Genomic DNA, 27,641 nt, shown 5'->3' with positions numbered 1-27,641 from the left:
TCGACGCCCCGCCCACCACGGCACTAATCACCTGCTGAACTGCACCGCCTCCTGAACAGATTCCTTCCTTAAGCCCCACCTCCTGAGCTCTGCGCCCCGCCTCCCAGGGCCCCGGCGGCGCTTGACCCCGCCCCGAGCCCCACCCCGGCCCCGTGCGCCCGTCTCTGGCCGCCTCGAATCACAGCCCTGCTCCCGCCCAGTCTACTGGGCAACGCCGCGGCCTCGCCCCACCATGGCGCCGGAGGAGAGAGCGGATGCCGCGCGCCTGCTGCGGGGTTTCGAGCGCCGCTTCTTGGCGGCGCGCGCCCTGCGCTCCTTTCCCTGGCAGGTGGGCGGCAAGGGGCGCGGAAGGTGGGTTGGGGAGCACCGAGAGTTCGCGGTGAGCGGGGCTCCGGAGTCACACACCCGCCCTCCCTGCCACGTGATGGCCTCTGCTACCTCGCTGGTCCGAGCGGCACGTCCGGTCCCCCGGGATCCCCGGGGCCGCGCGGGCTGGCGGCGAGGGGGCAGGCGCTCCACCGGTGCGCCCCTGGGCCCTCCCTGCGCGCCCTTGGGCCCACCCTGCGCTCAGCCCTCAACAGCCTCTTCCCCTGGACCCTCGCCGCCCTTCACCGCCTTTGCAGACAGAATTGGAGGAATGTGAGATTTCCTCCCAACTCCCCTTTTCTTTGGGTTTTTTAGGGTCATGGACAGTTGGTTTAAAAAAAAAAAAGGTTTTTTAGCCTATTATCCTGACCATTGGGTAACAGCTGCTGCTGCTCGTTTAAACAGCCAGCATGCTCAGGACAGCGGGAGATCACGCTGTGTTGAGTTCAGTGACCAGGTCACAGGCCCTCTCGGGCCTCCAGCTTTTCATGTGTATCAGCAGCTTTGGACAAGTCCTCTCAGAGGCAGCTGATGGAAGAGGCAGGGAGGTACAAAACAGTCCCTAAAAGACAGAAGAGCTCACATCCCTGCCCTAGGGACCTGCCATTTGCACACAGGCTCAGGGCCGGGGTAGCAGCTTTATTCTGCCAAGGCAGGGGCTCTAATGACACTGTGTCCTTCATAATTCATGTGCGGTGAGCTCACTGGGATGACTCAGTTTGGACACAGAGTCCTCCCCAGGTCTGCCCCTTCTTAAGAGGGGAGGTCAGTCATCTGTTCTTTCACTGACATAAATCATTTGGCATCCTAGGAGATCATTTCCCGTCAGAAAGGAATATGTACATTTTTTAACCCAAAATTTAAACCTTCGTAATTGCATCTGTGAGGCCCCATGCGTATCGCCTGTAATTGTTTACAGTGCTTACTCTTCACCAGGCCCATGGTAAGTGCTGGCGTAGGCTCACCCACAGCACCCATGCGGTGAGGACTATTGCTGTCATTGGTTTGACTAGAAAAGAAGTCAGAGCTCAGATCTGAGAGAGAGCCTGCCAGCTTTGAATCCTGGGCCAACCCCCACAAGCTGTGTGACCCTGGGCAAGTGACTTTGTCCAAGGACATGACACAGGAGCTAGGACCTGCACAGTAAAGCAGCCTGCCTGCCACGGGGAGGTCTCAGGGAGTCCATCAGGTGTTAAGGCCATGGCTCCTCCCATAATTCCTGGCCAACCAGTTCAGTCACAGAGCTGGTCTGTGAGACCCAGGTGAGACTAAGCTGCCATGGCTAATGCAAACCAGCAGCCTGTCTTCTGACATTTTCTGTGACTCATCCAGGTGTAACTCGGGACTTCTCAAGGTCAGGCTTTCAGCTGTCTGTGGCTTCTGCATCATTTGGCCCCAGGTCCCTGGGGAGAGATCACTTAGCACTTTGCCAACAATTCCTTTTGCATGTTTAATGTTGCTGTGATAATGCCCTTGAGATTTCTTTCTCTTACCGCCTCTCTCTTTGGATAGAGCCTAGAAGAGAAACTAAGGGACTCGTCAGGCTCCGAGCTGCTGCTGGATATTTTGCAGAAGGTAAGAATCACAGAATCCCTGGAATGCATCGCTGGCCTGATTTCCCGGTGAAGAGGTAACAGAAGCACCCTGGGTGAGCATGTGTCCTTTAAAAAGAAAGACGTTGCATCTGGCGTGACCAGCTCAGACAACTCGGGCTCTTTTGTTTTCTCAGATAAAGACATCAGAATACACAATATGCTGCATGAGAGGAGGAAATCTGGGCGATGTTTTTAAAACCGTCCACAGAGGAAATGGGGATGACAGCTGTAGGTACATCTAGCCTTTACTCACTGCTCAGAGACTTTCTTCTTTACGTTTAAAGGGAAAATAAGCAGGCACGTCTTGCCCACCGGGTCTTTTTCTAGTTGTGGGTGGGGCCCTGCTTTTCAGAGGTGGGGTTTGAACATACCAAGGGGTATATCTTAGTCTTAGTATAACAGAACACAACACACTGTTTGGCTTATAAACAACAGGAATTTCTCTCTCACAGTTCTGGAGGCTGGGAGGTCCAAGATCAAGACTCCAGCAGATTCACTGTCTTGTGAGGGCCCACATCCTCATTCATGGAGGGCTGTCTTCTTACCATGTCCTCACATGGCTTGGGGCAGAGGGAACTCTCTTGAGGCCTCTTTTATAAGGGCACTAATTCCACTTATGGAGGCTTTACCCTTATAATCACACCCCAAAGTCCCCTCCTGATAGCCTTGGGTGTTGGAGTCAACATGTTGATTTGGGGTGGACACAGATATTCGGCCTATAGCAGAGTGTTAGCGTGAATCCATATGCTCCATGTTCCTGCCCAGAAAGGGCATTAGAAACACTGCCGTGGACTGTGCCAGTGTTGTTCAGTCACTGAGTCGTGTCCAACTCTTTGCAACTGCATGGACTGCAGCATGCCAGACTTCTCTGTCCTCCAGTATCTCCCGGAGTTTGCTTAAATTCATGTTCATTTAGTCAGTGATGCCATCTCATCCTCTGTCGTCCCCTTCTCCTCCCGCCTTCAGTCTTTCCCAACATCAGGGTCTTTTCTGATGAGCCAGCTCTTTGCATCAGGTGGCCAAAGTATTGGAGCTTCAGCTTCAACGTCAATCCTTTCAGTGAATATTTGGGGTTGATTTCCTTTAGGATTGACTGGTTTGATCTTGTGCCACTGTAGTGGAGAAATATTTTTAGGAAAGGGCTGATATCTAAAACTCTTTCCGATGCATGAGGATCACCCAGGGCCAGAAATCCAGGGATTGGGTAACTGGGGTTTTCCCTGTATTCGCTTGAAGCCCACGGGAGACTTAAGACAAAGTCTCACCCGCAACCCACACTGTGTTCCTTCTCACAGACCGTGAAGCACCCTCTGTGCGTGAAGCACCCACCATCAGTGAAGTATTCCCGGAGCTTTCTCTCTGAGCTCATCAGAAAGGTCAGTGATGGGCACTGTCCACCCAGTAACCAGGAAGCGTCTGGGACCCAGCCGGCTCTTCAGGGGTGGACTTTGCCTGTTGGAGCTCAGATCCATCCTGTTCTCTTTTCCTGCTCTGCAGACCCCCGTAGAGCAGGGGCCTCCCCATCAGTGAGACACTGTGGGTGGGGCGGGAGGAAAGGAAAGGCCAGAGTCCTTCCTGCCTGCTTCCAGGGGTCTGCAGCAGTGGCAGCATCTCCTCTGTGGTCCTGCTTCCCCTCGCCCCACAGAACCTTCCCAGTCCTACCAGGCAGCCCCTGAGTGTGGGAAACCCCACCTGCTCCCTGCTGCCCTACACTGCACCTTACCTGCACCCTCTCTACCCATCTCGGAGGTGCCCTCAGCTCCCCCCACCAAGTGACCTATATTAAGTCAATCACATCCCAAATCTCACCTCCAAATGTGGTGAAAATCCTCCAGCCGTTTTTACAAGTCAGAGTAAAAGCAAAGAGGTGGAACCTTGGTTTGAATCACAAGGGTCGACTTAAGCCTCCTGCGAATGCTGTCTCCCTGCCCACCCCCAGCACGAGGCTGTCCACACGGAGCCGTTGGACGAGCTGTACCAGGCGCTGGCCGAGGTCCTGACGGCCGAGGACCCCACCCACTGCCACCGGAGCTATCTGCTGGTAGGAGACGCGCGCCCTCCACACACACAGTTAATTCAGGGTCCCGTCAGCCTCATGGGGGTTCAGTCCCTGACTCTTCTGCTCTGTGGTCTTAGATGAGGTCAGTTAACCTTCCTGGGCCTCGGTTTCCCCACCTGTAAACCAAGCCCTTCTGCAGATAACACCTCTCTTCAGGGCGGCTAGGGTTAAATTAGGTAACACACTGAATTGCACAGCAGTGACCTGGTGCTCAGACCTCAATAAATATTTGACGGATATATGTGGGCTTCCCAGGTGGCTTAGTGGTAAAGAACGCGCCTGCCAGTGCAGGGGACATAAGAGACACAGATTCGATTCCTGGGTCAGGAAGATCCCCTGGAGGAGGGCATGGCAACCCACTCCAGTATTCTTGCCTGGAGAATCCCATGGACAGAGGAGCCTGGTGGGCTGCAGTGCCTAGGGTCTCAAAGAATCAGACTGAAGCATCATAGCATGCATGCATTCCTACTGCTGTTGCAGGACGGCAGTCTCTCCCTGCTGTCCACTGCCACCATCACCAGCCTGATAAATGCTGTGGCCTCGTGACTGGTCATCTGGCTTCCTGCCCCACAAACGTCCATTTTGCACACAACAGTTTTTGTTTTGTTTGTTCTTTAACCTTTTATTATAAAACACAGATACAAAAAACCACGCAAAGAATTAGATTATCAAATTGCTGTAACTACCAGTCTAGCCGAGGACTTTGGCAGCCAGCCCACAAGGCCCCCATCTGACCCACCTGCATCCCAGCCTGCCCTCCCTCCCTTTCAGAGTCATCACTCAGAGGTCTTTTCGCTGCCACATGCACTCAACTCTAAATGCCTGCACTTAGTCTTGTCCATTAACAAGGTTGGCTCAAAACCTCCCTTCATCCATGGTTCCCCCAGCTCCTTCTCTTCCTGGCGGTTTGGGCTGGACAGCTCTGTGCAGGCTGACTTTCATTGCACACACGTGATGCTGTTCACCCTGTTGCTTTGTCCTCTGTTCCCCACAAACTGGAGGCTGGATTCCAAGGCCCACTGGGACGCTTGTCTGTTTGATCCCTTAGCAAGAACACTGCATGGGTCCCGGAAGGCTCATCATCTGTTTTTATCCGCTTCGTGGTAGCACTTACGGATGCCTAAAGCTTAGACCCATTAATTCATTGGAGGATGTAAAAGTGACTTTCTGAATCATTTTGTTTCCATTGGCTGGAGAGATTTTGTAAGGAAATGCCTCCTGTTGGCTTTACTTGGTTGCGGAGGAAAGGCCGGACACAGACTTGACCCTCCCCCTTTAAAGAGAGTGAACTGGCCTCCTGTCGTTCCATTAGGGCTTCAGTCTGTTGCAGGTCACATCACTTTGTTGCTGTCCAGTTGCTCAGTCGTGTCTGACTCTTTGCAACCCCAGGAACTGCAGCACGCCAGGCTTCCCTGTCCTGCACTGTCTCCCAGTTTGCTCAAACTCATGTCCGCTGAGTCAATGATGCCATCCAACCATCTCCTCTGTCACCCCCTTCTCCTGCCTTCAGTCTTTCCCAGCATCAGGGTGTTTTCTCGTGAGTCAGCTCTTCCCATCAGGTGGCCAAAGGATTGGAGCTTCAGCATCAGTCCTTCCAATGAATACTCAGGGTTGATTTCCTTTAGGACTGACTGGTTTGATCTTGCAGTCCAAGGGACTCTGAAGAGTCTTCTCCAGCACCACAATCCAGAAGCATCAATTCTTCAGTGCTCAGCCTTCTTTATGGTCCAACTCTCACACCTGTACATGACCTCATGTCCATATAGTCAAAGGTCCATATAGTCAAAGCTATTGGAGAAACCATAGCTTTGACTATAGGGACCTCTGTTGGCAAAGTGATGTTTCTGCTTTTTAATATGCTGTCTAGGTTTGTCATAGCTTTCCTTCCAGGGATCAAGCATCTTTTAATTTCATGGCTGCAGTCACTGTTCTCAGTGATTTGGGGCCCAAGGAAAAATCTGTCACTGCTTCCACTTTTTCCCCTTCTATTTGCCATGAAGTGATGGGACCAGATGCCATGATCTTAGTTTTTTGAATGTTGATCTGAAAGCTGTAAGTCCAAAATCAGGGGTGTCGGCAGGGCTGATTCTGAGACTGCAAGAGAGGGATGTGCTCCAGGCCTGTCTCCTTGGCCTCAGATGACCATCTTCTCCCTGTGTGTGTGTCCTGATGTCCTCTTCTTACAAGGACCCAGTCAGATTGGAGTATGGTCCCCTTATGCCCTCATTTTAACTTGATTCCCTCCATAAAGAGTGGTTAAGATTCTGTGCTTTCACTGCCAAGGGCCCAGAGTTCAGTCCCCAGTCAAGGAACTTAAGATCCCACAAGTCACACAGCGTGGCCCAAAAAAAAAAGGCCCCATCTCCAAAAAAAGGTCATATTCTGAGGTGCCAGGGGTTAGGACTTCACCATACAAATTTGCGGAGGAAATGATTGAACCCGTGACAATCTCTTAATTTCTTTTCAATTTTTAAAATTTCACTCCTTTACATGTTCTCTCTTAAGGGTTTCCCTGGTGGTTCAGACAGTAAAGAATCTGCCCACAATACGGGAGACCCAGGTTTGATCCCTGGGTTGGAAGGATCTCCTGGAGAAAGGAACAGCAGCCCACTCCAGTACCCTTGCCTGGAGAATCCCATGGACAGAGGAGCCTGGCGGGCTACTATCCATGGGGTCACAAAGAGTCAGACATGACTAAACGATTAAACTTAAGGGTTTATCTGATTTTATGTTTTATTTTTATCCTTACGTTCCTTTGAACAGCCTTTATTTCTGAAATGCTGTTTTCTGTCATTTATCACACATTCCTGAGTGTTTCTAGTGGCCTTACAGGCCTCGCCCCGGAAGTCTCACTGCCCCCACTGCCAGAGCAGGCCGATTCCCTCCTAGGTGGGCACCTTGGCTTTTCCAGCAAATGCCTGTTGGCTTGGGTCCTCCTCAAGCCCCACTACTTCCTCTTCTGTCCACCGACACGCTGAGCACACAAGGGTTGTATCACCCGCCTGCTCAGAACCCGCCAGTGGCTCCCATCACATTTAGACTCCAATCCTACTTCCTTACATGGCCCCCGAGGCCCCCCCAGGCCCGCCCTGGCTGCTGGATTAGTAATTGTCTCTCCTGGTTTCCGCCCAGCCTTCAGGTGACTCGGTCACCCTCTGCGAGAGCACGGCCATCGTGTCTCATGGGACCACAGGCCTGGTCACGTGGAACGCCGCGCTCTACCTGGCCGAGTGGGCCGTGGAGAACCCAGCGGTCTTCGCTCACAGGTGAGCTGGGGGCGCAGGGCCAGGCCCCCAGGAGGGTCTGCTGCCGGGCACTTGTGGACACAACGCCTTCTCCTCACCTTCCAGAATGGTCTTAGAGCTTGGCAGCGGAGCCGGCCTCACAGGCCTGGCCATTTGTAAGACATGCCGGCCCAGAGCGTACATCTTCAGCGACTGTCACAGCCACGTCCTGGAGCAGCTGCGAGGGAACGTCCTTCTCAACGGCTTCTCGTTGGAGCCAAGCATCGACACCTGGGCGCAGCACCCAGGACCGCATACCCCCGAGGCAGAGCGCCCCTGGGTGACAGTGGCCCGGCTGGACTGGGACACGGTGACGGCGCCGCAGCTCGCGGCCTTCCAGCCGGACGTCGTCCTTGCCGCAGGTACCGCCTGGCTTTCAGCAGGGACACAGCAGTGGACGCTGCCTGGCGGGAAGAATGGCGGGACCTGGGTTGCATGGGCCTCCAGGGTGACGGCACAGCACGGGGCGTGCCTCCTGGGGGCCCTGAGGCCGCAGCCGCCCCGTCTGAGACAGAGGCCATGTGTCCTCCCACGCAAATGGTCCCTCCTATGGAGGAACCAGCTCTGCCCAGCAAGGCGTGCGATGAGCAGAACAGGCCCCAGGGCACCAGACCAGCGGGACCAGTCTTAGCCAGGCCACAGCCCAGCGGCCAGACTTCACATCCCTCTCCAGCAGCCTGAGGGAGGCCTCTCAGTCTCTTCCAGAACAAAAAAGAGAAAGCCAGAGTAGCCCCAGGGCCCACCTACACCTGTCTTCAGATGGGGTGGAAGTGGCCGCGGCAGCCTCGTCTTTCCAGGACCACGGACAACGACCTGATCCCAACTCCTCTGTGTGCCCTGGGCCGGGCCGCGGGTCACAGAAGGGGTTCGGGGGGCCCCCCCATCTGCTCCGTGCACACCTGTGCGTCTCTGAGGCCTAGGGCCCTGCCTGTATGCCTCTGTCCTAGTCCACGAAATGAGCCCCGCAAGCAGGGCCCACCCACTTCTGGTGCAAGGACGGGCCCATGAGAGAAGTGGCGTGTGGCCTGGCCACCAACAGGCCCATCCTGCTCCGCAGAGCTCACCCAGCCCGTCTGGCCATTGGTGCTGCCCTCTGGCCCGGCCATGGCCCTGAGACTCAGGCTGGGGGCAGCAGAGCACGCAGTCTAAGCGGTATACCCCCGCGGGCCCAGCTGGCGGGCGGGAGGGGCCCTGTCCCCACAGGAAGGAAACCAGAAGTCTGGGGCAGAGTCAGGTTTGCCTCATGAAGCATCTTCTAAACAGGCCACGGGCAAAGACTGGATTTCTTGTGAAGGAATGCCAGTAAGTCCTGGATATATTTCACGTGTTGTAGTGTCTTTCAGCAGCCTTTTTGTTCTGCTAATGTTTTCTGTTTTTACCCAATGTAGTCTTCTTACCATCCAAGAGCACAAACCTAATTAAACCACTGCTTTCTGGGCCTTCACCTCCAAGTGTCAGCATGGAAGCCCTCATCCTGGGGGAGCCCTTCCAGTAACCTGGGTTTCCATCACAGACGTGCTGTATTGTCCTGAAACGGTCCTCTCCCTGGTTGGGGTCCTGCGGAAGCTCTCCACCTGCCGGAAGGACCAGCGGGCTCCTGATGCCTACATTGCCTTCACCGTCCGCAACCCGGAGACGTGCCAGCTGTTCACCACGGAGCTGGGTGAGCCCCGGGCCCCAGGCCAGGCTGCTGTCTGTGAGAGGCCTGCAGGGTCACTGCACTGGCCCCATACAGGACTCCAGGGAGCACAGAAACCAGGAAAGTAAAAGGTTGGGGGTGACCTGGAGACAAACCAGGAAGACCCAGACCACCGTGTGCTGGAGCGACACCTGCACCCTCTGCCCAGGTCAGCAGGGGATGAGGGGGGCAGCTTATGCGGTGACCTCACAAGTCTGAGAGCAGCAGTCCTACTGTGTGTTTGGGGGTTCTAAGAGCCTTCAGTCTTTGTCTATGGAAGGGACAGGGCGGTGGGCGCCAGCCAGTATCAGGGTAGACGGGAGCTGGGCCACTGTCTCCAGGTCCTCACTGTACAGCAGAAACATCTCCCTCGGAGGTGGGACAGGGCTGGCAGGCAGGGGCCCTCAGGGAAACAGCGACCACCGTCACTGGGTCACACAGTAAGAGTCAGGGGGGCCTTAGAGGAAGGGGGTCTGCCTGACTCGGCTGTGGGGAAGTGGGGGGCGGGGGCGACACTGTCCTTAGACCTGACCTGTGTCAGCCCCTGTAGCACCTGGTGGGAGCATGGGGGTGCTGTCATCCTGTCTCACCCAGAAAAACACCGGGGTGTAGGGCAGCTAAGTAATCATCCAGGCACCCAGGGACTAGACCCAGGCACCCAGCTTGCAGTCTCCACCCGCTACCCCATGACCCCCGCCCTGCAATCCCCAACCACGTGCCAGGCGTCATCAGGGCTTCCCACACAGACCAGACAGCCATGCAGAGCCTTCCCACGGCTGCCTCTGCCAAGAGAGATGACCAGTGCCCACCCACATATACCATGTCTCACTGACTCGTGTTTGGCCTCAAAGAATAATGAAGTCCTTTTTCAGATGCTTACAAGGAAAAATATCCATGCTGTATTTTTTAATACAATTTTTTAATATGTATTTGGCTACTCCAGGCCTTAATTGCAGCACACGGGATCTCTAGTTGTGGCGTGTGGGACCCAGTTCCCTGACCAGGGGTGGAACCTGGGGCCCCTACATTGGGAGCGCAGAGTCTTAGCCACTGGACCACCAGCGAAGTCCCCTCCAGGCTGTTTTAAGTGAAGAAATCTGAGTACTAAACAGCATATACATATACTGTATGTGCTGTGTGTGTGTATATATATATATGCAGCATATGGGAGAAGGAAATGGCAACCCAGTCCGGTGTTATTGCCTGGAGAATTCCATGGACAGAGGAGCCTGGTGGGCTGCAGTCCATGGGGTCACAGAGAGTCGGACACAACTGAGTAACTCACACTCACACATGCAGCATATACAGCCCATTTTTATTTTTAAAAATAATCACAGTAATACACACGGGGAAATTTCATACAAGCTAATTAACATTATTAACATGTTATACTTGGACAGCAGGATCATGAAACTTACACAGTATGTCTACTATTTCATTTTTATAAATACTGATTTTTCATTCATAAAAAACTGATGACAAAACCACCCTTGCCAGGGACTTGTCAGACATCTGTGCTTACAGAGAAGACGTAATCCCCTCTGACACAGGCCCAGCCTCTGAAGGCACCAGGCTGAGCAGTCAGGCAGACGTGGGTTCAGACCTCGGCTCCTACTGAGCTGTGCCCGGTGAGAGGGTGGAGCCCAGAGGCAGAGAGCGACGGGGAACCGACAGGGCCATGACCTCTGAGGGACACACACAGCCCAGTGTGCAGATGCAGGAAAGCTGGCTGCTGTGAGCTGCTTACCAAGGGGATTCCTGGTCCCACCCTGGAGGCTGGTTCTGGGTGTCTGTCCCAAAGCCCCACCCTGATAGGGTGGCGTCCCGCCCCCAAACCCCAGCACCCTGAGATGCGTCTGTTCTGTTTCCAGGCCAGGCTGGGATCCCGTGGGAAGAGGTGCCTTGTCATGACCAGAAACTGTTTCCCTACGAAGAGCACTCGGAGATGGCGATTCTGAAACTAACGCTGTAGTTTTTACAGATGGTTCTGAAGGACAACCTGAAAATCAAATCATTGTCCTGGAAAGAGTCTGATAAAACTTCCACTGGACTTGAATGTTCAAAGGATGTTAAATTCTGAATCCGGAACCGTAAAGTGTTCTAACAAAATATAAACTGCTCGAGTGTGTGGGTACCCTCTCTCTGCCAGCTGGCTTATTTCTTAAGCAAACCACCGTTAAGTCAGAAGTGAAATTTTTGGCTCAGACAGGATTTCATTTGTGCAGATAAAAACATATACCAAGTGTGTTTTCCCCAACCTGGACACACGTCCCTCAGAGCCATGCTGCAGTGGGATGCATCCTAAGGTCCCCTGTTGGGGGACCGGGGGGGGTGGGGGAGGACCTGCGGTGCCTGTTTTCAAGGCAGGAATCAAAATATTAGGGACACGCCTGGGCAAATGCAGCGGGAGACAAAACCGGGATCTTGAAGATGCTGCAAGCAAGTAACAGGAAAGTTACTTCCCTCCTCACAAACTGAGGGGGGAAACACTCACAGAAGATAGAAAAGAAGAAGGAATTCAGAGCCTCCAAAGAAGGTAGGAGGCTGAGCCAGCTTCCTGGGCCACCAACCCCTGATTACCAACAGTAGCCTCATTCTCCAGGCAGCGCCCACTGCTGTCTTTCCAGTGGCCATCCACCAGGCGGCACCGCCCCACGGCATCCCGCCAGCAGCGCCAGCCGCGAGGACAGGAGGGGGGTGCTCCTGAGGAGGAAGGGGAAAGGCGAGGGGGTGGGCATCCAAGGCGTCCCGCACGGGACACCTCACTGGCCCGAGGGGTCACGTGTCCGAGATCAAAGGGAGCACCGTCCGCTCCCAGCTCTCATCCCAGCGGAGCTGCTCTGACTCCCGGAGGCTCTCGCGGAACTGGTACAGTTTGCCAGCAGGATCAGGAAACTTTGAGAAAAGAGTCTAGAAGAGATGAGAACTTACCTCATCACCGCTTCCCATTTCCCACCCCATGTCCCCCCACCCCCTGAGCTGCCCCGCCTCCCCCTTCCCAGCCGCACCCCAAACCCAGGTGCCAGACATCACCCCCCTCCAACCCCGTTATCCCACTGAAACCCTCCCTACTCCCCAACACGTGCAGAACCACCCACGTCCTAGGGTCTCCAGCGAAACTCCCACTCTGGCCCAGCTTCCCCACCAGGCCTGGCTGATAACCCTTCTCATCATCTCTGACCCCCACTGCCGACCCAGCAAGCCCCCACTTCATCGGACGCAGGGGAGCCCTCTGGCCCCAGCCCACTCCACCCCCTGGGGTTCCGACCTGACAGCACAGCCAAGCGTCAGTGTTCACATCCACACCATCCACATACTGTGACCTGTGGCAGCCCCCACCCCTGCTCCTGCCAGGCTCTGCTCCCGCCAGGAGTACCACCCTCTTGCCATCTCCCCAGCACCCTCCTGTCCATCTGCTAAGATCCAGGCAATGCCTGTGTTCTCGCCAACCTGGCTAAACTAAGGTGTCTGCAAATGCCAGCCTGTGGGACACCTGTGGCCCTCCACTTGTCTTTGTAAATAAAGTTTTACTGGAACGTGGCCATACGCCTTCATTCACAGACTAGATGCTTTCACATTACAACAGAGTTGAGATATTTTGACAAGAGACTATGGCAAAGTCTAAAATTCTTTCTGGGCCTTTCCAAAGTTTCTTGCCTTTGGGCTCAATTGTCAAGAACGACGACGTATTACTTTTTGTAATTTGTAGTAAGAAAGAAGTACCCTTTGAATACGCCCACCCATCTTGCAAGGCTGGTCCAGGAAGCGCCCCTCGTGCCTCCCTCTTCCTCCTCTGATCCAGTACCCCTTAAATGGCACATGGTCCACTCAGCTCTAGCATCACCTGTGTGGTATGAGCTCCGTAAACCCAGATGGCAGGCGGGGCAAGCCCTGATTCCCCAGGCCCTCTGGGGCCCAGCCTCTGAGACTGCTACTCCTTCAGCAGACCCAGCCCAGGCCCACCCGCCCAGCTGCAGGAACAACAAATCACCGAAACCCCACGAGCCCTGGTGTGGGGCGGACAGACAACGCCACCTGTAGCTGAACTGCCAGCTCCTCCGAGTCCTCGAAGACCAGCCCGTTCTCCTCGTGTTTCACAAGCTCGTGTAAGCTGTAGAGAGAATGGCGGAGGGTATGAGAGCTCCCGGGAAGAGAACAGAACCCACCCCACCCGCGGGCTAAGGTGGGAGTCAGGAACAGTTAGTCTGTCCTTCCCTTTAGGGAGCCTGTCCTTAGACTCAGCATCTGAACTGAAAAACGACCTGGAAGGACACGTGTTAGGAATTCAAACTGATTTGGGGAAGGAGAGGCAGTGAAGGGGCATTCGGACTTTTTGTGCTGTGTGCGCTCTTCTTGGTGAGTTCTGGGTTTTTTTTTCTTAATTCTACAGCAGAGAAATCAGGTAAAGGGCAACCACGCTGGAGGCAGGCTCAAAACTGATCAGGAGCTGATCCCAAAAGGATGTGAACCTAGAGTCTAACATGCTGGCTTTCCCATTTAGAAGCTGGCCCCTCCGCTCATGGTGGGGCCACTGCACCTAAACCTCTTCTAACACTGACCTCTCCTGCCCATCTTTTCCAAGAAGAGCGGAGACAGAAATAGACACATCCAACTGACTCGAACCCAACTACGTGAGCTGAGACAAAAGGGACAGAGAGAGAAATCCCTGAGTCGGGTGGGCAATCCTGGCCACCATGCCACGCCGTGAGCACACGCCCCCAAGAAGAGTATCTGATTCATCATTTTTACTCTCCTCCCCGCCTGCCTCAACATCAAAGTGGAAGCCACCCCGTTTGGTAGGGCCACAGCCCACCCACGGGGACTACAGGGGCTCCTGTTCCCTAGGGGTGGCCGAGCTGCACAGATCAGAAGCGGCACCCTCCCAGGAGGTTTCCCAGGCAACGCTAACCATGCTGGCTCCCCACACCGCCCCCACCCAGCTGCTGATTTGAGAATATAACCCGGTGGGATTATTTTTCACTCCTACCACTGAAATTTCACGGCACACACTGGCAGGCAGCATCCGAACATGTCCACCACCTTCATGGGCAGGTCCAGGCCGCTGGAGGACCGGTGCAGGCAGACACCCAGGTCTGCAGACCCTGCAGGGCGAGGACGAGAGTGACGGGGCCGTCAGCGCCGGCCGTGCGCCCAGTGACCACGCATCCCGCAGGACCGTGGACAGAGGCAGGCGGGGAGGAGAGGAAAGGGGCTAATCACACCCCCAGCCCCGCGTACAGATGCCTGGAGCTGGCCGAGTGCCCTGGCCTGAGGCAGGGACACAGGGGCGCTTCCCACATGCTGCTCCTGGCTGCTCCGCCCTTTCTGAGAACTCCCGGCCCATCACCAACGTTTTTATATAAACGGACCCTCTTTTTCTCCTTAACCACAATTTAGTTTAGAAGAAGCTGCAGCAATTACTGCTTCCTGAGTTCAGATCTTCTGCTCGGGATAATGAAAATGTTTTGGTGAGACACAGTGGCGGTGACCACAAAACACATATTGCATATTTTTGTTTGTATTTTATCACAATAATTACAGTAAGAACCCAAAGCAGACCCAACAGAAAACCAGCTGTCACTGTGAACACAGAGCCAAGGAAGCACCCTCATATCACTCAGCGCCCTGGGAACTCCTATCTAGAAAGGAACTTCCCGCCTGAGACGGATTATTTAGATGCTGAGATCGATCAGCACTGAGCCAACAAGCTCTCCCCGAGGGATCAAGACGGCAAGAGCCAGGCGGCTGTCCTCACTGGCTAACAGACTGCACTGTTGAACTCTTGGTCTCCGCACCGCCCTGACTTGGCCCTACCCAGCCCCGCCCAGCCCTTCTGCCCATGGGAACAGCAGGACTGAGCTGGAGGGCGTGGAGCCCCAGAGCACTCAGACGTGACCTTGGCAAACAGACAGGGAGGAGCAGGCACACCGGGAAACTGCCTTGTCTCCAGGAGTCCAGCCAGGACCCATCCCAGCCTGAGGCCTGTGTGTGTGTGTGTGGGGGGGGGGGGGGGGGGGTTGCCTAAGCAGAGAATGGCTTTAAATCTTTAAAGAGTTATAACAACAGGGAATATGCAAAAGAAGCTGGTAAAACGTTTACCATCTGGCCCTTTTCAGAAAAACCATCCCCTGCCCTGGATTATTTGCTGCTATTTAGTTGCTAAATTGGGTCTCTTCTGTGACCCCACGGACTGCAGCCCGCCAGGCTCCTCTGGAAATGCCCATGGCATTTCCCAGGCAGGAATACTGATGCGGGTTGCCGTTTCCTTCTCTAGGGGATCTTCCCGGATCAGGGATCGAACCTCTGTCTCCTGCACTAGCAGGCGGGTTCTTTACCAAGGAGCCCCTGGGAGGCCCGCTGCCCTTGGGTATTCCCCTGTAAAGCCCTCCCTCCTCCCGCAGGCCTCCCACCAGACACTCTCACCCAGAAGCAAGGGATAGTCCTCAGCTTCCAGCCACGGGGTGCAGACCTGGATGTGCCGGAAGCCCTTCTGACAGATGAGGCGGCTGTAATAGTCCTTCAGAGGTCCTTTGCCTGGCAGGGGAAACTCAGTCACCCACTGGGCACCCCTCCGCCCCGGCCCACGCCCCCTAGCCTGGGAAGCCCCTGCGAGGGCATGAGCAGCAGGCCCACACTCAGCAGCTCCCATCAGGCCCCAGCCAGGCGCCCTCCAGAAACACCCGCCCAGGGGGGTGTGCACCCTGACGGCAAACACCACAGCCCTTCCCCCAGCAACCTGTGCCCAGGGAACCTCAGGCTGGGAACGTGTCTAGGATAAACTCTGGCCAGTCACCAGCGTGCCCTCCGAGACAGCTTCTCACACAGGCTTCCCTGGCGCCCTGCCCAGGACCCCCAGGCAGCACAGCCTGAGTGGTGGGCCCCTGCCACCCCTGGGAGTCTGGGGGCCAGGAGGAGAGCAGTGTCCAAAGCAGGGCTGCTGGCCCAGGGCCCTCCTCCTCCAACCAAACCTCCTCTGCTTCTCTCTCTCCACTAGGAAACAGTTTTACACTGGACAGTGGACTCTCATTTAAAAAGAAAGAGGGTTTTCCTGGTGGCTCTCAAGAATCTGCCTGCCAACACAGGAGACGTAGGTTAGATCCCTGGTCCAGGAAGCTCCCACGTGCTGCACAGCTACTAAGCCGGTGTGCCACAGCTACTGAGCTTGTGCCCTAGGGCCCCGGGGGCCAGAACTACTCAGCCCGCACGCTGCAGCTACCGAAGCCCACAGGCCCCAGAGCCCGTGCTCTGCAACGAGAGAAGCTGCCAGAATGGGAAGCCCACACGCTGTAACTGGAGCGCGGCCCCCACCCCCCGCAACCAGGGAAAAGCCTGCACAGCAATGCAGACCCACTGCAGCCAGGAAGAAATAAGTAAAACCATTTTTTAAGAAAAGAGGCTTGAAAACCACTGTATCTCTGAGGTTGCCCTATCTGAGGTTCAAATCTAGACTCTGTGCCCTGCCGTGAAGTCCCTGTCAACTTCAGCCTGCCCCTCCATTAAGCTGGCAGAGAGAACCATGCATCAAAGAGTTAGGCTGACAATCAACGAGACAGCAAACATCACAGGCCTGACGTGGGGAGGGCCTTCTGTCCCCTCTAGTGACCCATCTAATACAGAACAGGGACGCTCCCGGGTGGGTACCTGTTATGACACAGACCAGAGAAGGGAGGCTTTCTCCACTGTCGATCAAGTGTTCAAATTCTGCGTTAAAAAAAAATAAATACGTGATAACCAAGATCAGGGAGTCGGGTAAGTAAGGGGCTAATGGGAGGGGTGGAGGGCAGGGTGCTGCTCCTAGCCACACAATCCTGGAGGGGACGCTTCAAAGCCAGGGGGTCACTCACTGACCCAAATGGGGACCCAGGCCCGCCACTGCCACCCTGTGTCCTCAGGCTGGCCCACCCAGTGGCCCTGGAACATTCTGCCGAGGACATCACATGCGGCCGGGTGAACATCCCGCAGCTAAGGACACCCCGGCAAGCCCAGCTCCTGATCACAGCCACACACCTACTTTCTAATGCTGCCAGCAAGATGGAGAAGTCTTCGTCCTCTACAAGAAAAGAGAACTGAGTATCATGGGTCGGTTTCCCGTGCTTCCCCCACGAGCTCGTGCGCTCCCCTTTCTCATCGGGGCCCCAAGTACGTGGGGGCACAGGACTGACACTCGTAGGAGCCCCAAGTGCCCGGGAGGGTCCTGAGACCTGTCCAGCTCGTGCTGCTGACCAACAGGGCCGGTCGCCCGCAAAGATGGGTCACCGCTCCACTCAAGGCATCCCGCTCCGTGAAGGCTGACCTCTCCGTGCCCGGGTCTGAGGATTCTGAGCTGAAGGAGCGGAGAGAGCCCGTGAGCTGCCACAGAGCAGGCTCTGGGGCCCCGAAACAGCTGTCTCCTGCCGGCGAGGCTCGCAGGCAGTGGCCGGGGTGCAGCCACAGCCGAGCCACCAGGTGGCCCAAGCACCCGGGGCCTGGGCACTGGCCTGCCCCCGCTTTCTCTCATCATCCCTATTACTGATGTGTCGCCAGGCACCGAACCCACAACAGCAGACAAGACTGACTCAGCCGTGCCTTCGGGGGCTTACTGTTGTAATCACCCCGTCGGCTTAAGACGAGGATGCTGTGACCACCTCTAACAGCCCCCAGATTACTGAACAAAGACCAGGTGTGCGGAGAGCCGCTCACAGAGGCTCTCCTCACCCCCCAGGAGGTGCCCAGAGAACACACAGGTGCACAGACCCTGCCACAGGGTCAGGAACCGTGGCAGGAGGGTAAGGACACCCACAGCCTAGTGCGGGGCAAACACCTCCCTAAAGGGCCAAGGAGTAAGCCCTGTAGGCTTTGGGGGCCACATGGTCTCTGTTGCGGAGCTCAGCTCTGCTCTTGTAGCGCGGAACCAGCCACGCACGATATGTAAATGAACGCACACACTGCATTCCAATAAAACTTTACTTATAAAAATAAAGAGAGCAGGCCTGCAGTCATAGGTTGCCAACCCCTGGTCTGATGGATCCCCAAGTCAGCAGCGAGCATGAAACAAGGCACCTGAAAGCAAGCTGAAGACGGCAGACTTACCAGGCCCTGAACACAGGGTAGGTGTGGCTCAGCTTCACAAAGAGCTGATGTTGCAGGTCCAAGGGCGTCTCTTTAAAGAATGATGCTGGCTTGTCGTACACAGTCACAGCTCTGCAATGAGATCGTTGGGGTGGCTCTAGGGAGGGGCAAAGAAAGGCCTAAAGAAGAAAAAACCCAGGAGGATCCAGAAGAAGGGTGCTTGGAGATCCAAGTCTCAACAGTAAACTTCAGAATGACTTGGAGAGGGACTTCCCTGGCAGTCCAGTGGTGAGGGCTCTGCACTTCCAACGCAAGGGTCCTGAGTTCAATCCCTGGTTGGGGAACTAACATCCCACCTGCCAGATGGCGTGACCAGACAAAACAAAAAACCCAGATACACAGTTTAAAAGAGTCCAATTAAAAAAAGAATTACTTGGGAGAAGCACAGAGAGAAGGTTCAACACCAAAACTGCCTGGACCGCCTGGCTGGCTGGCAAAAAAAACTCCAGCCTCCTGCCCGCTCCACTCCCCCAAACCAGCAACCACTCCCCGGAGCCCCAGGAACTCCCAGTGCCTTGCCAGCACGACACAGCAGCTGGGAGGGACCCCTACTTGATGCCCCAGTTCTCAGCCAGGTCGTCCCGCATCGCGTTGGTCACACACAGGTTCAGGTGGGACAGGCGTCCGCAGAGCTTCTCATACCTGAAGAGAAGTATCAGTGTTCAACCTGGAGCCCTGGGCCGAGCACCACCACCCGCCACCAACCGGCATGGGACTCGACACCTTCTGGTATCGAAGAGGCTGCACAGCTGGGGTCTCTCAAACCAGGTCACTGGCAAGGTGCCTTCCCAGTGTTTGCACTGAGTTCTACCACCTATATTTCCTTCACACCTTTCTGTAAACCAGATTGCTTTTCAGCTTAAACACAATTACTTTCGGGAGAAATCATATTATCACTAGGGAAGGGAAAATCCAGTCTCTCCTGCCATAAAATGAAGGAGAAATACAATAAAGGCCTCATCATCAAATCTCAGCCACATTGCCCTGTTCCCTGCAAAGGCTGTGGGGCTGAGGCTCACTCCCACTGTGTTACAGAGGGAGCTGGGCAAATGTTGTGCGTGCGGGGTGCTAAGTCGCTTCAGTTGTGTCTGACTCTTCACAATGCTATGGACTGTAGCCCGCCAGGCTCCTCTGTCCATGGAGATTCTCCAGCCAAGAATACTGGGGTGAGTTGCCATGCCCTCCTCCAGGGGATATTCCTGACCCAGGGATCAAACCCACGTCTCTTACGTCTCCTGCATTGGCAGGCGGGTTCTTTACCACTAGCGCCACCTGGGAAGCCCTATCAAATGTTAGAAAGATATTATCAAGAGATTAGTTCCACACTGAGACATGAGCCCTGGCGACCGGAAGAACTGAAAAAGAACTGGAAATGAACAGGGTTATTGAATGTGTGTGTGAACCAAGGCCTTGTCCTCACTCAGGATGCAGAGAAAGCTCCAGAGAAAGTCCATCCCGGGCATGGAAGGTTGGCGCTCACACTTATCAGCTGTGTGGCACGTGACGTATGGGCCCCCAGCCCCAGTTTCCTGGTTTGTAAAAGGAGAGCAATCACGGGACGCCCTCACTGGGTGGCAGTGGAGTCTGGATGGGAGAAAGGCTTGGGCTGAAGCCGTGCAGCCAGTGCATGCTGACAGCCGCAGTGACTACTACCCACGAATGACCCATCAGGGGAAAGGCCGCAGCCGGCCGATGGCTCGAGGCTGCAAGTCCACACCGAGGCAGGCGGTATAACTCGCGCTCAGAACCCGGCACTGGCTCTTTCAGACACCCTGGACCCTGTGCAAGCCTGCTGGGAACAGGACTTCTAACACGACCAATATGTCTGGCAGGCGGTGGTGGTCCAAGGCCATTTGTGCTGGCCGTAAGTGGGGTCTACAGATCCAGAGGGAGCACACAGCTCTCCCGAAAACTGAGGGTGTATGTCCTCGAGATGAAGCTGAATTCTATCCAGGTAAGAGATGTACTTGTGTGTACAAAGCAAAGAACAAGTGACGCCTGGCGGAGAACCTCACAAACCAGAGTAATCTGGGGAAAGACAAATCACGCTCATGGAAACATGAGTGGCATGGTTTCTGCCAAATTCTGAAGCAACCTTCCTGCTAAGAATACTGGACACAGAATCCATGTGACACTGTACCCTTGGAGGATTTAAACTTATTGAAAAGTAAATAAATAAAAGTGTGGATTTGTTAAAGAAAGGAACATGGCATTGCTTCTTCCTGCAAGCAGAGCCTGCTCCCGAGGCCCTTCTTCCCTCCCCCCAGCTCACAGCTCACAGACTGTGGCCCACACCCCCAGCTGCCAACAGCGGCCCCCACTTTGCATCTGGGGATCTGGTCTGCGTGCACCAGGGACCCCAGCTCTCTAGCTGAGCACTCGTCCCAAGCCTGAGACAACAGGGTATTGAAGTGCCCCAGGCTCAGTGGGGGTCAGAGGACACCAGGTGAGCAGGAGTCAGGCTTGCTCTCTCCACAGAGCCGGATGAGATGCAGATGAGAGCAAGGGGCTCCCAGGACCTGAGAAACACCTCCACAGGGAAGTGTGGGAAGAGAAAGGTCCTGATGACACCCTTTCTGAGCTCAAAGTTGGCCCTTTCTCAAGATTTCTCAGTTTCATGGGCCAACAAATGCCCTCCTTTGCTCAGGCCTGTTTTTATCACTGGTCACGAGCATCATGCCAACACCCAGCCTTGCCCTCACCCCTACAGGGCACACAGGGGACCAGCTTCCCCATGTCTCTGCACTGGCCCTTATTCCCACTGCAGTTTGGAGTCAGTGTCTGCACCCTCCTTCCAGACCCTCACCACTTGGCCAGCAGAACGAGGGGGTGGCTGGGGCCGTGCACCAGACCCATAATGGAGTAGCCGTAGTTGTGCCAGTCGACAACAAGCTTGCTCCCACGGAGGCAGCCCGCGAACCAGCAGACCACAATGGCGGGCAGGCCTGGAGGGTTCTAGGAAAGAGAGACTTGAATGAAGAGGAGGAAACCAGACCATGGTTGAGAATAAACCAAGCGAGAATAACGTACATGGCAAAGAGTCAATTCTGTTTACAGAGCTCTTGAAAACAGATAAGCAGAAGACCCCTCTTCTTCACCAAAAAGTATAAAAAGTCATAAAAAAGAAAGCTGATCAGATGTCCATGATGGTCCAGTGGCCAAGACTCTACATTCCAATGCAGGTAGCCTTGGTTTGATCCCTGGTCATGGAACTAGATCCTACACGCCACAAATAAGGCTCAGCACAGCCAAATAAATAATTAAAAAGAAAGAAAGAAAAGAAAATTGATCAACATAAAAAGTCCAAGAGCACTGATACCCAAGGAGACAAAAAATGGAACAAGGAGGTACCATTTTTCACCTGTCAGAATGGAAACTCAAAACACTTATGATGCCTGGTGGTGAGGATGAGGGGGGAAAGGCCTCTCTGTTGGGTAGGGGGATAAAATGACCCAACCTTCTCTAGTACTATCCAGTAACCACATTTTACAGTATATGGACTCTGACCAAACACTTCCCTTACTGGGAATTTATCCTAAAAGAGAAACTGCTGCTGCTGCTAAGTCACTTCAGTCGTGTCTGACTCTGTGCGACCCCATAGACGGCAGCCCACCAGGCTCCCCCGTCCCTGGGATTCTCCAGGCAAGAACACTGGAGTGGGTTGCCATTTCCCTCTGCAATGCATGAAAGTGAAAAGTGAAAGTGAACTCGCTCAGTCGTGTCTGACTCTAGCGACCCCACAGACTGCAGCCTACCAGGTTACTCCATCCATGGGATTTTCCAGGCAGGAACACTGGAGTGGGTTGCCATTTCCTTCTCCAATGCATTAAAGTGAAAAGGGAAAGTGAAGTCGCTCAGTCGTCTCCAACTCTTAGCGACCCCATGGACTGCAGCCCACCAGGCTCCTCCGTCCATGGGATTTGCCAGGCAAGAGTACTGGAGTGGGTGCCATCGCCTTCTCCGAAAAGAGAAAGTGGACCCATGCAAAAGACATATGTTCACTGATGCTCTTTGCCACTTTGCCAGATATGTTTAAAAAAAAAAAAAAAACAGGAACAATCTGAGTGTTTATTAAGATGATACTAAATAAATACATCAGGGTATATATCATACTGGGATACGATACAGTCAATTAAAAGAAGGAACTTTTCTGTTAAAAAGCAGTGACAATAAGAAGCTAAAACCATAACTTCAGAACTAGAATGAAGACCTAGTTCAAATCCTGACTCCAGCACTTCCCAGCTGTGTGACAACAGAACCTCCCTAGGTTCAGGTTTTCTCATCTCTAAGTGTACATAACACAAGAACCTATTTCTTAGGATTGTTGTGAGGAATTAAATGAGATAATGCATGTAAAACATTCAGATATGTGGTAAGTAACTATCTGCAATGACATTGAAAAACAGAAAGGATGGGTATCATAAAGAGGATGGACACAGACCACAGGCTCCTAGTCAAGTGTTTAGAAGTTTATATACACACACATGAATATGCAATTCATTTACCAGTTTGTACATTTTTAAGACTAGAATGTAAAGAAAATTATTAACAGTGGTTCTCACAGTGGGAGGCAGGGCTGACACATACCTGGAGAAAGATGTAGGCTGCTGGCTCCGTGCACATCAACTTCCACAGCAAGTGTACTGCCTGGAATACAACTTTGACCCCGTACTGGAGGACATGGGGCCCAACTGCAAGACAGAAAACAGCTGTCACTAGTGAAGGCTGTTGGTGTTTAGTCACTAAGTTGTGTCTGACTCTTTGTGATCCCATGGACTGTAGCCCACCAGGCTCCTCTGCCCATGGGATTTCCCAGGCAAGAATACTGGGGTGGGTTGCCATTTCCTTCTCTGTGGGATCCTCCCCAACCAGGGACTGAACAGGCGTCTCCTGCCTTGGCAGATTCTCTACCAGTGAGCCACCTGGGAAGCCCCGCTAGTAAAGGAATTCTTGGTGATTTGCAGATGCCCCCCCAAACACCCAAACACACACACACACACACACACACACACACACACACACAGAATCTAGAGTTGAGTGCTTCCTACCTGCAAGTCTCTGAAGGTCTGTCAGACCCACAATCTGAATTTTGTCGCTCTGCAAGAGCTCATCGTGGGGTTTGGAGTCTGAAAAGAATGTCCTCTTTAATGTGCTGGACAAGACAACCTAATTTAAAGTCTGATGATCCCTGTCCCACCCCTCACCCCCTCCCCAGACTGAATAAGGAAGAGCCATTTTGGAAAGTAAGACTTTCCCAAACCTCTCTGTTCCTCAGTAGCCAAAACAGAGAATGAGGCCAGTTCTTGTCCAGACTTCTCTAGACCAACGACAGAAGGAGGGCCAGAATCTTACCCACTTTCACTTAACACAATGCCAGGTACACAGCAGGCACTAAAGCTGACCTAGGTTTCCTGGATGATGGAATTATCACATCCCAGGGAGACCTCTAGGAAGTCCCACTCCCACCCCTGACCCTGGGGTAGCAGACTCTAAACAAGGACCTGAGGCAACCAGTGCTATTCCGGCTTTCCCCTGATATGGGGTATGTTTAGAGCTACCTCCTGAAAATGTCAACGTGGGGTAAGATGGAGGAGCAAACACCGCTGCCCTCTAACACTAAGGGAAAAAGCTGGGCATGCTGAGAAAATGAAACATCTCCTGCCTGCAGAACTCTGCACTGAGGGTGAGGAATGGAGACAAGTTGCCCGTCGGCTCAGACACAGCCTCAGAGATGTGCTTACCAGCACTGGCCCTGGGGTCACACCCATCTGGGTTCCAGTCCCATCTTTTCACTTACTAGGAAGAATAAGACTATGCACTGAGTTCATTTAGCTTAGCACAGTCCTGGCATATGGCAGGCGCTCGGTTAATGCTGATGTGTTCCTAGGTCTCTAGAACATCCCGACTGGAGCGGGGGCGGGGGTGCAGAAACCTGGCAACATCTGTCCAGGCCAGAACAGTCTCAGAGGCCGGCCTGAGGGAGGAGAGAGAGAAAGCGGGCGCCCTCGGTGCGGCCACCCTCTCCGACCCCGGGGTGGTCAAAGCCGAGGGTCAAAGGCTGACAGAGCAGCCTCCCTCCCGGAGCCCCGGATACTCACTGCAGAACCCCAGGAGGGTCACGGAGAAGCCGCTCTTGGCCAGTGACAACGCGTGGTACTGCATGCGGGGGCTGCGGCCCACGTCGCCCAGCACCACGACAATAACGTGGCGGGCCGTGCGCCCCCACCGCCAGTGCTTCCACGCCACCAGCAGCAGCGGCGGCAGGAACAGGGACAGCGCCAGCAGGGCCACGACAGAGGCCGCCATCTTGGCGGGTCGGCGTCCGTCACGTGACAGCGCTCCCGACGGCCGGGCGCGCAGTGCGCAGCCGCAGACCGGGCCTCCGAGGTGGGCGGAGACAAGAGGGGCGGGAACCTGGTTCCCTAAGCTGGGGTCCACGGAACCTCCGAGGAGCCCCTGGGAGCCGAGCTTTGGTGGTATTAGGGTAAAGTTGTTATTATGTAGGGAGCTAGGAACATTTTTTTCCCTTCATATTTCTAAGATAATTCACAATATAGTGAAATAACAGTTCGTTTGAACCTTGTATAATGTTGAGAAAAGGGGCGAGATGCCAAAATGCATACCTGCTGGTTCTAGCATATAAAAATCAAAATGACTATTGTACGAAGTCAGGGGGTGATCTGCTTTGGAGGATTAGGGAGTGAGTTGGGGTGGGGGCAGTTGTGAGCTGGTGGGGAGGCGGGTGGTGGGCTGTTTCTCGATCTGAGTGCTCGTAAGGTGGGTGTGGTCCGTTTGGGAAAATTCATCAAGCAGCGAACTTACTCATTTTTCAGGATGTATGTTGTACTTGAGGTAGCGCTAGTGGTAAAGAGCCTGCCTGCCAATGCAGGGGACTTTAGAGATGCAGATTCTATCCCTGGGTCAGGAAGATCCCATGGACGAGGGCAAGGCAACCCACTCCAGGATGCTTGCCTGGAGAGTCCCATGGACAGAGAGGAGCCTGGTGGGCCACAGTCCATAGGGTCGCAAAGAGTTAGACAGGACTGAAATGGCAGCTCAGCACATGTTGTACTTGAATAAAATGTTTAAAATAGAAAAAGGGAATTCCCTGGTGGTCCAATGGTTGGGACTTTGCCCTTTCACTGCTGAGAGCTGAGTGGGGGAACTAAGATTCCAAAAGCAACATAGCATAGTCAAAAAAGAAAAAAAAAATAAGAAAAATAAATATATAGAGAGAGAAAAAAGGACAAGGAAGGAAGTAAAAACCATAATGATTTTAAGTATCCACTGTAGTAAGGGAAAGTTTCACTAACCCTCCTGTCTCACCTCCCAAGGTAACCACACTAAAGAATTTTGTGTGGGTTTCTGTGACAGCGTTTTTACTTTAAAAGGGGTCCCCTTGAAGTCACCCCACTGCCCTCACCTTGGGAGCTGCCCCAGAATCTGCACAGTGACCACCTGCTCTAGAGGGTTCCCCCCACCCACCCACTCACATGTTGGACAAAAAATCAACACAGCACCTCCTCCATTAATGAGAACCCAGACAGAGCAGCACCAGGGGCCCTAGAGCCCAGCTCAGGATGTGGCACGTAGGTCATTTGCTTCTCACAATAGCCCTGTGACTCCTGAAGGTCACATCCTTAGTGAGTGTGTGGCAGAGGCAAGGCTTAAAACCCGAGCAGAAGAGGGTGAGGAAGGAGGAGTAAATATGTATAGATGGAAGGGTGGACAGACAGTCACCTGTGGGCAGCCTCAATGCCCCAGTTTCCAGGGAGGCCCTGCCTTCAGTTGTCTTGCTGGGGTCATGAGACCGGAACACGGACTCCGCCCCTCCAGGCCCCCTCTCTGGTGGGACCGGGCTGGGATCCAGAGACCCCGGCCTCAGGGGCTTAATGTTGAGCACATCCCTCTCTGTCAGCTGGCTTTCCTGACCTGTAAACTAAGGGAGGGGCACTTTACACCTGAGAGGCCCCCTCTTGTTCTTATGATCTAAGAGGTTAAGGACCAGGGGCCCCAGCTGTGACAAACCAGGAGCAAACACCTTGTCCTGGAAGATGAAACCCTGATTGGGGAAGGCGTTGGGATCGTTTCTCTAGGGAGAGAGGAACAAGATGCCGCACCTACCAGACCTGCTTGTCCTGCTCGCCCACTTGGCCGACATCACACGTGGAATTCAATCCTTCCGTAGGTCAAGAGGGTATTGTTTCCCTTCCAGATACAAGGCTGGACCCTGGCGGGATTTCCCAGTGGTTACGTGGACTGCGGCGTGAATCCCTGTACCACCCTAGCTGTGAGACAGTGGGTTGTAATAAGTCATTTACCCCCCAGAGCCTCAGACTTTACAGTATAAAAGAGGACAAGTATAGTACCCACATCAGGAGTTTGTTGCAAGGATTAACAGAGGGGATGATGGTGACAAGCTTCTCCTGGAATAGTTGTGCTCAGTGGCACACCCAAGGGAGCAAATACTGGTTCTTGAGAAATAAAAAAGACTTTATACTTTTTTTTTTAAGCTTTTTTTGCATGAAGCACAGATACAGGGACCTCCCTGATGGTCCAGTGGCTAAGACTCTGTGTTCCCAATGCAGGGGGCCCAAGTTCAATACCTGGTCAGAGAACTAGAGCCCCCCGTGCTGCAGCTGAGAGTTCACATGCAGCAACTAAAGATCCCATGTGCCACAACTAAGACCTGGAACAGCCAAAGAAGTCAATAAATATGTGATGTGCGCGTGCGCAGTGGCTCTGTCATGTCTGACTCTTTGCAACCCCATGGACTGCAGCACTTCAGGCCTCCCTGTCCTTCATTATCTCCCAGAGTTTGTGCAAACTCATGTCCTTTGAGTCGATGATGCCATCTAACCACCTCATCCTCTGTCACCCTCTTCTCCTCCTGCCTTCAGTCTTTCCCAGCATCAGGGTCTTTTCCAGTGAGTCGGCTCTTCAGGTGGCCAAAGTATTGGAGCTTCAGCTTCTGCATCAGTGCTTCTCATAAATATTCAGGGTTGATTTCCTTTAGGATTGACTGGTTTGATCTCCTTGCAGTCCAAAGAACTCTCAAGAGTCTTCTTCAACACTATAATTGGAAAGCATCAATTCTTCGGCACTAAGCTTTCTTTATGGTCCAACTCTCACATCCATACATGACTACCAGGAAAACCATAGTTTTGACTATATGAACCCGTCAGTTTGTCAGCAAAGTGACGTCTCTGCTTTTTAATACACTGTCTAGGTTTGTCAGGGATTCCCAGCTGGCACTAGTGTTAAAGAATCTGGCTGCCAAAGCAGAAGATATAAGAGACCCGGGTTCCATCCCTGGGTGGGGAAGATTCCCTGCAGAAGAAAACAGTAACACACCCCAGTATTCTTCCCTGAAAAATCCCATGTAGCCTGGCGGGCTACAGTTCATGGGGTTGCAAAGAATTGGCTTTCCTACCAAAGAGCAAACCTCTTTTCATTTCAAACTTATTTCAAACAAAGCAAAATAAAGCCAAACCAACTTTGCAGTTGCTTAATCAGAGATGTAGCCTGTGGGCCTGGAGAGTCAGGGGTGA

General features: G+C 53.7%; 2 protein-coding genes and 1 pseudogene across 7 annotated transcripts; 2 read left to right on the top strand and 1 right to left on the bottom strand.

Moving 5' to 3' along the window:
- The first annotated feature begins 220 nt into the window (after positions 1-220).
- Positions 221-11,102, top strand: EEF2KMT (eukaryotic elongation factor 2 lysine methyltransferase). 5 transcript variants are annotated; one of them, NM_001163938.1, is made up of 8 exons: positions 221-328; positions 1,879-1,941; positions 3,257-3,337; positions 3,901-4,002; positions 7,153-7,286; positions 7,371-7,666; positions 8,818-8,967; positions 10,854-11,102. In NM_001163938.1, exons 1-8 carry the CDS (start codon positions 233-235, stop codon positions 10,952-10,954), a joined length of 1,023 nt encoding a protein of 340 aa, NP_001157410.1. In that variant the 5' UTR covers positions 221-232; the 3' UTR covers positions 10,955-11,102. The 5 variants fall into 5 exon arrangements, 3 of the variants coding, with proteins under 3 accessions (NP_001157410.1, XP_010817408.2, XP_059737338.1); XR_009492792.1 differs by lacking the exon at positions 10,854-11,102 and having other exon boundaries at positions 230-328; positions 7,371-8,606; positions 8,818-8,904; XR_815302.4 differs by lacking the exons at positions 8,818-8,967; positions 10,854-11,102 and adding an exon at positions 8,693-8,748 and having other exon boundaries at positions 230-328; positions 7,371-8,606.
- Positions 9,489-24,413, bottom strand: ALG1 (ALG1 chitobiosyldiphosphodolichol beta-mannosyltransferase). Of its 2 annotated transcripts, XM_005224405.5 has the most exons (14): positions 24,189-24,277; positions 23,888-24,064; positions 23,139-23,216; positions 22,678-22,781; positions 20,897-21,045; positions 18,643-18,732; positions 18,052-18,162; positions 17,184-17,305; positions 16,994-17,032; positions 16,624-16,683; positions 15,406-15,516; positions 13,970-14,084; positions 13,018-13,093; positions 10,281-11,892 (listed from the first exon to the last, which is right to left on the bottom strand). In XM_005224405.5, exons 2-14 carry the CDS (start codon positions 23,916-23,918, stop codon positions 11,761-11,763), a joined length of 1,218 nt encoding a protein of 405 aa, XP_005224462.1. In that variant the 5' UTR covers positions 23,919-24,064; positions 24,189-24,277; the 3' UTR covers positions 10,281-11,760. The 2 variants fall into 2 exon arrangements, with proteins under 2 accessions (NP_001192532.3, XP_005224462.1); NM_001205603.3 differs by lacking the exon at positions 23,888-24,064 and having other exon boundaries at positions 9,489-11,892; positions 24,189-24,413.
- LOC101905725 (large ribosomal subunit protein eL33-like) lies at positions 19,912-20,792 on the top strand (annotated as a pseudogene).
- Positions 24,414-27,641: the final 3,228 nt, after the last annotated feature.

Source organism: Bos taurus, chromosome 25, assembly GCF_002263795.3.
Source record: "Bos taurus isolate L1 Dominette 01449 registration number 42190680 breed Hereford chromosome 25, ARS-UCD2.0, whole genome shotgun sequence".
NCBI lineage: Eukaryota > Metazoa > Chordata > Mammalia > Artiodactyla > Bovidae > Bos > Bos taurus.
This window is presented reverse-complemented; position numbering and strand designations above follow the sequence as displayed.